Source organism: Coenobita brevimanus, chromosome 90 (assembly GCF_032717465.1).
Source record: "Coenobita brevimanus isolate Jiangsu-jjx chromosome 90, ASM3271746v2, whole genome shotgun sequence".
Lineage (NCBI taxonomy): Eukaryota > Metazoa > Arthropoda > Malacostraca > Decapoda > Coenobitidae > Coenobita > Coenobita brevimanus.
The window spans coordinates 23,032,068-23,039,239 of record NC_137043.1 but is presented as its reverse complement, the minus strand read 5'-3'; the positions used below and the strand labels follow the sequence as shown (position 1 = coordinate 23,039,239).

Below are 7,172 nucleotides of genomic sequence, written 5' to 3'. Positions count from 1 at the left end.
CTTGGTGGTCTGGCTGCAGGGAAGAGGAGCGCCGGGTCACGGGAGAGATTTGTCACTTTTGCCTGGACGATGTGCCAGGTAAGCCAGCCTCTGTGTCATCTTCTTGTGGGGTGGGTATCATCCCCTCATTCTCTCCTCTTGGGGTGGTAGTGTCGGGTTCACCCCTCCGCGCGGGTATTTCAACCTTCTTTTGTTGTATTAGCGCTGTGTACCTTTTACAAGAATAAATATTTCATTTCAAATCATGGGTGTGATATATTTTATCAACAAGTATTTTAGTGACATTAATGGTCTATAGTTTTGCTAATTCGCGTAAGTTTATCCAGTCATATAGAATAGTCACAATGGTCTGTTTGTGCTCAGCTAGGTAGCAGACGAAAATCTAAAACTCCCTCATTGTTTTCAACCAATGGGAGAACGGAGCGTGGACGGAATGTTTTCGACAGTAATAAAAATATATTTTAAATATTGCAGAAATGTGTGTAAATCTATTTTTGAAAAGACAGTTAATAATAATGAGCTTTTATAAGTTTAACAGAATTATTATATGCTGTGTACGTAGCGTCGAAGTATAGTGACCGTGTTGTTGGCTCGTTGACGTGTTTTGATGTTAACACATAGCTAGTGGCGATGGGTGATCCGGGAGGCTTGTGCCTCTTGATATTAGGGACTCTGGTAAGTTTCTCATATATATTGTATAGCTGTCTAGAACTTGGCATGACTCAAAAGGTATAAAGATAAAAATATAGCAGAAACCACAACTGGAATTCAAGTTGTGTTGTGATCTCTGTACACTTTCGCCATTTGCACTTGTATGTCGGACGTCGCCGATTAACCTCTTCCTCATGAGGTCATTAATACCTCCCAATGGGTCATGAATGACCCTCTGGGTCAATGATAACCCCAGGGATCATTTGCGACGAAGTGTCATCGAAGAAAGGCGTTAGCAAATGAGGTATCACTATACTCAGACGCCATTGTCCTGTAGGAGGTGGTCTTTTTTGAGTTGTTTTATGAGAAGGGGCGATAAACCTCCGCCAACCCAACTGCTGACACGTAGGGAACAGATATGGGTTGGTTAAATGGTTACTACCCAGCATTGTAAATGGTTTCCAGGCTTACAGGAAATCATTACACTCACTAAATGAATACCACCTGAAGTGGAGAGTAATAAAAAATGACAGGAAAGATCTGAGAAATAGGAAGAGAGAAGGGTGGATAGAAAAAAAGTGCTAAAAGTGAAGGAAGTAGGTAACACTACATCGTGAATGGATGATGGACTGAAAACTTAAAAATGCTTGAATGTCCAGCCATGGTTGTTGCTAAATATCAGAGAGAAATCCCTTGTGTGTGGATGAATGATGGTAGATCAGATGAGGTTTACCCATGTCATGTGCATGGAGTGACATGCTGGAAGTTACTGTTCCGCTCTGTGGATGTGCAGAGTGCCCTTTTGGCTGCTTTGCTGAAAGTATCCGCATGTTATCTCAAGTATTGTGCCACTGATCAACATTTTATCAAATACATGTGTCAGGAAGATAGTTGGATATCTCATCGACCAATAGGTAAGTATAGGTCGATATATATATATATATATATGGAGCCTCTGTGATACAGTGGCAAAGTGTGCGTTTTTGTACACTGAAGAACGAGGGTTTGCGCCCCGCCAGGGTAATAAACTTTGGGGGCGTTCTTCAGGCCATGTACTGCATTGGCGGACACGAGGGGTACTGTGGTTGAACCAGTGTTGCATACTATAAAGTCGGCTTGCACGGGCCGATTACACTTGGTTCACAGACTACATACACATCCAAATCCTCTCCAACACTACATTACACTTACAAGCACTTCTCACCCTACATGCAATCTCTACTAGACAGCCTAAGCCACTTGGTAGAGATACATTGGCTGTATCGTCCCCCTTCAGTCAGGATAGGCCAGTCCTGCAGTGGACACTCAAACGGCTGGTGAGATGATAGTGTATATATATATATATATATATATATATATATATATATATATATCTATATATCTATATCTATATCATCATCATCATCCGGACCTCTTTTCCCACCCAAGGTCAGGGTGAGGAGTAGCAATGTCCAGACAGCCCAAAATTGCCCAATCCAATGGGCCACGCTTCCATTCACTCATCATTCAAACCCCGGAATCCTGGCTCTATCGGATACACCAAAAACATTCACCACGTTCTATATATATATATATATATATATGTAATACATATATATATATATATATGTAATACATAAATATATATATATATATATATATATATATATATATATATATATATTCATTCATTCATTGCCAGACGCCATGTATCCCAAACGGGGTGGCCAATGGCTTAGAGTTAATTGTTTTACAGGGAGGGGCACTAATCCTCCACCAACCCCACTTGACACGTAGGGAGAACGTTATGCCAACAGCATCTGGTGTTCCCAGGCGGTCACCCATCCAAGTACTAACCAGACCCAACGTTGCTTAACTTCGCTGATCGGACGGGAAGCGGTGTACTCAACGTGGTATATATATATATAAATTATACAGTATATATAATGTTACAGGCAGATTGTGAAATCAGTCATTGCGTGAATTAAGGTTAGTTTAGTTTAGGTTTATATAGGTTGATCTAGGATAAAGTTAGGTTAGGTTAATTTAGGCTAAATAGAGAAGGGAACGGTAACTTTCAGCATGTCACTTCATGCATGCGACACTGGTAGACTGAAGGAATTACAAAAAGCCTTAGGATACATAAGCTTCATACTTTTGCTTGGATTGCCTTTTTTTTTTTTTTTTTTTTTTTTTTAATTGAAAATGGAACAATAGTTTAAAGAAACAGTGACCATTGTAATTAGTTTTTAAACAAGCAGCTTTTACAGGTGTCCCTGGTAGAGGCTGGGATTCAAGAACTGTCAACTGAGGAGTGCTTTGCTGTGGGACTGAACAAAGCCAACCTGTTATGTTCTTCATGTGACACACTGAAGGAATTTAATCTTGATATCCTCCAGTGAGTATCACGTTTGTTCTTTACGGTAAACTTATGTTTTATTTGAGGCAGTAGAAGCACCATACTAAAGCAGTTCTTCTTCCTGATACGGTAGGCTGTTATATTTTTCTGATTATTTCTGGGGTGGTAAATGTTTCATGTGAAATCTGTTTCCCAGTTGTTTTTAGATGTTTCGTTGTGACAGCTTGTTTGATCCATCAGCGTAATGGCGGAAGGGACTGTCCCAGCTCTAAGTGTTTATCTAAACCCAACCTAACCTAGTGTAACTGTTCCTATCTATTTCTATTGCCAGACGCCATAATCCCGTATGGGGTGGCCATTTGACTCTGAGTTATTTGTTTTACAGGGAGGGGCACTAACCCTCCACCAACCTACTTGACACGTAGGGAGCACGTATGGTTTGGTTGTATGGTGACTAATAATTTAATCTAACCTAACCTAGCATCCAGTTGAGAAGCTGGGAAACGAAATCCACCTTTGAGTACGTTGAGTAAGATTCTTCCATTACACTGAAAATAAGCAACCATAGGTTCAGTTTAAAGAACACAATAAAAACAGTGGGAAATTTTTCAGCAGGAAAAGGTTATTTACCTTTCTGAAAATAGTCAGAAAATACACAAAACAAACTGGAGGAATATGAATTGAATTGTTAAGGTCCTTCTACTGCCTCAAGTAAATTGTACTTGTACTGTACCTTCTTTAATGTAACCTTTATCACTTATTAGCTTTTTGTAAATATGTAAACTGATCAGTGTGTTCATGGATTTCATCCTTTCTAGCAGCATAGCCAAGGCAAGTTATTCACTGATCAATATTTTTTTTTCAGTACATTTTCCCTGCAGATCAGATTCCTTAACCTCTATGCACCGGTTGACGTGTATGGCCGTCATGATTTTGGGTGTGGAGCAATGCCAGTTTCCTTGTACAGCTGGAAGCGTCTTCCTGCCACCCTTTGAACTTTAATTTATCCTTACTCATCGATGGGACCACTTGGAGACGTGAGGATACTTTCATTTGAAAGAGGAAGAGTTGATGAGTCTTTTGTGTCCTTAATTTTTTCTCTAGCTGTTATAGTTCGGCAGATATTAGGGTTTGGAGTAAGGGTATTTTTTTTCTGTTACAGATATCCTCCTTAGGGAGGAATGTGGGACATTGGAAAACCCCAGGCACATAGAGGTTAAGCTAACCTAACCAAGCCAGACTGAACCAGACATAACAACTTAATGTCTTCAGGAAGGGCTGGTATTGTGACGAACTTGTGGCACAGTGGCACTCTCTGTATTGTGTCATTCCATCATGAGGAATGTAATTTTCAGAGACAAGTTATTGAACTGCTCTCAGTTACATCTGCAAAAAAGTATGGAATATAAATATTAATGGTTTGTGCAAACTATATAACCAGCACATCACCCTACATCATACCACTGTTGGATTGTTTATATGTTTTTATTTGGATGTTTTATGGTTTTTCAAGAGTTGTGTGAGGAACATTACCATGATGCTACCTCCTCTTGTAGTTGGCATAAGGTAGTTCAGTAAGTCTGTGTTTAGACTGGTTCAGTCAAGGAGTGCTTAACATCAATAATATGTCAAGAGATAAGGATCTTAACCATACTCAGCAGATTTGATTAATCCTGATAAACAGTTGTGCTGTTAAGAAAAATGTGACAGTCACACATGTTACTGGAAAAATGAGAAAAATTAGCTAGTTTTGTGATTTTTATTGAAATACGATTTTACAGTTAATCCTTTTTAGGGATTTTTTGTGTTATATCACAAACAAAACATGTACTTGCGTGAAATTAACAATAACTAACCAGAAAGTGGTTGGTGAGGGCGGTCAACATGCACCCACTCGATGTACAATAGTACTGCTGTCAGGTGCCTGCCCTTTCCTCTCTTCCTTCCTTCTTTCCATCTTTTCTCTTCTGTCTTTCCTTCCTTCATTCTTTCCTCTTCCTTTTGTCTGTGGGTGACTCTACACTGAGTGACAGGCCAAGTGGTTTCTTGTACACCTGGAAACCATTTATTATGCTGCGTGGTAACGATATACGGTAACCAAATTATGACGCCTGGTGGTTTATTGGGCAATTAAAGCGCTCCAGTCGGATTGAGCCAGTGCATGTTTATATCCAAGGGGTAGTTGAGGTTTACTGCTCACATAATGCCACTCAGGGATGGGTGAGGCCGGCCACAGCCAGCACGAATGTCAGGACCAACTTGCCTAGCCCCGGACTCCTACGTGCCTCATGGGGCAACACTGGATTAGATAATGAATGAACTAACCGAAAGACAAATCCTGTTTACGTGACATCAACATATTCAAATGTGTGTGTGCAGCATGTTGAGGAGAGCAGGTGGAGGTTGTCAGGTGTGAAAGGATTGTACTTGCATGTTAATCTCTTGAGTGTGTGGAAGAGTTTTATTTAAGACATGTTATGTGCTGGAGGTGGAGTTGGAGCTAGCTCTGTGGCTAGTGTGAAGTGGTTGGAAGAAGTTCAGGGAGCTGTTGCCTCTTGTGACACTGAGAGGACTATCTCTAAGTGCTAAGGGATCTTTGAATGCAGCATATGTTAGGAGTGTAATACTGTATGGTAGTGAGACCTGGGCAGTTAAGGAAGAGGATATTTGTAGGCTCAAACATACAGAAATGACAATGATTAGGTGGATGTGCAGTGTGTCCATGCATGCAAGGCCTGGGGGGGCTGGGTTTATGATGGAAGAGTTGAGAGGTAGGATGGGACTGGAGTGAATTGGTGTTGTGATGAGGAGAGGTAGATTGAGGTGGTTTAGGCATGTGGAGAAGATGGGGGATGATAATTGGGTGCAGAAAGTGAGAAGCATTAATTTTGGGGATGTGGTTGTTAAAGGTAGACCAAAAAAGACATGGGACGAGGTTATTAAGCGTGACCTCAGGGTTAAGGGACTGAACAGGGAGGCTGCCATAGATTGAGCAGCATGGAGAGCCGTCATTAGGTGACCAAGGCCGACACATGCAAGCATGTTGGAGCCTTCAAAAACGAAACGATCAACAGCATGACATCAACGTAGGCAATTTGATCGAAGAGAGAAAAGTCACACCTTTGATTGTATTTACCATTCTTGATATTTGAGACAAGGATTGTGGAAAGTATTAAGAGTATATGGAGTAGATGAAAAGTTGCTGAATGCTGTGAAGAGTATGTACGATGGTGCTAAGGCTGCAGTGCATGTGGATGGTGAACTGAGTGAATTTTTCTCTTTGAAGGTTGGGTTGAAACAGGGATGTGTCCTGTCTCCATGGTTGTTCAATCTGTACATGGATGGGGTAATAAAAGAGGTACAAGGTAGGGTAGTGGGTGTTGGAGTGGCCCTGGTGAGAGAGGGTAGTGTTTGGAAACTCCCTGTACTGCTGTGTGCAGATGATACTGTGTTGTTGAGTGAAGACGAAGGAGAGCTGCAAGGCTTGGTGGATGAGTTTGGGTGAGTGTGTAAGAAACGGAATCTAAAGGTGAATGTAGGGAAGAGTAAAATGATGGTCTTTGAGAGAGGTGAAGTCAGTGAATGTACAGCGAGGTTGGATGGTGAGGAATTGGAAAATGTGAGTACGTTTAAGTACTTGGGTAGTGTGATGAGTAAGGATGGAGGTTTGGAGGGTGAAGTGCTTGAAAGGGTACAGCAGGGAAGAAAGGTTGCTGGTTCCTTGAAATCAGTGATAAGAAGCAGGGAAGTGAGCATGGAAGTGAAAAAGTTACTACCTGACAGTATTGTGATACCAAATCTAACATATGGAAGTGAAGCTTGGATGTTGCTGGAAGGACACAAGTCAAGAATGAGAGCAGTGGAAATAAGTTATTTAAGAGGAGCCTGTGGAGTCGCATGGAGAGAGAGGCTGACAAATCAGGATATAAAGGAGCGTTGTGGTGTGGATGTGGATGATAGGAAACGTTAGGCGGAGTACACTGAGGTGGTTTGTCCATGTGGAGAGGATGGAGGGTGAAAGACTGACGAAGAGAGTGTATGTGAGTGAGGTGGAGGGGGGAAGAGGGAGGGGGAGGCCGAGAATGAGATGGAGGGATGAGGTGGAGAGGTATTTGAGAGAGGGGGGTGTGAGTTGGGAGCAGGGCAGTGAAATGGCGGGGGACAGGGGGACGTGGAGGCAATT

The 7,172-nt window shown here is 41.7% G+C and overlaps 1 protein-coding gene and 1 pseudogene across 1 annotated transcript in view; one reads left to right on the top strand and one right to left on the bottom strand.

The window, feature by feature from the left end:
- Positions 1-564: 564 nt before the first annotated feature.
- LOC145411591 (selenoprotein F) overlaps positions 565-7,172 on the top strand; it is a 176,239-nt gene continuing 169,631 nt past the window's right edge. The window contains exons 1-2 of the mRNA XM_080281600.1: positions 565-675; positions 2,901-3,028. Coding sequence (XP_080137726.1) covers positions 631-675; positions 2,901-3,028 — 173 coding nt within the window. The 5' untranslated portion in view covers positions 565-630. The remainder of the gene's footprint in view (positions 676-2,900; positions 3,029-7,172) is intronic.
- Positions 2,439-2,557, bottom strand: LOC145411795 (5S ribosomal RNA; annotated as a pseudogene).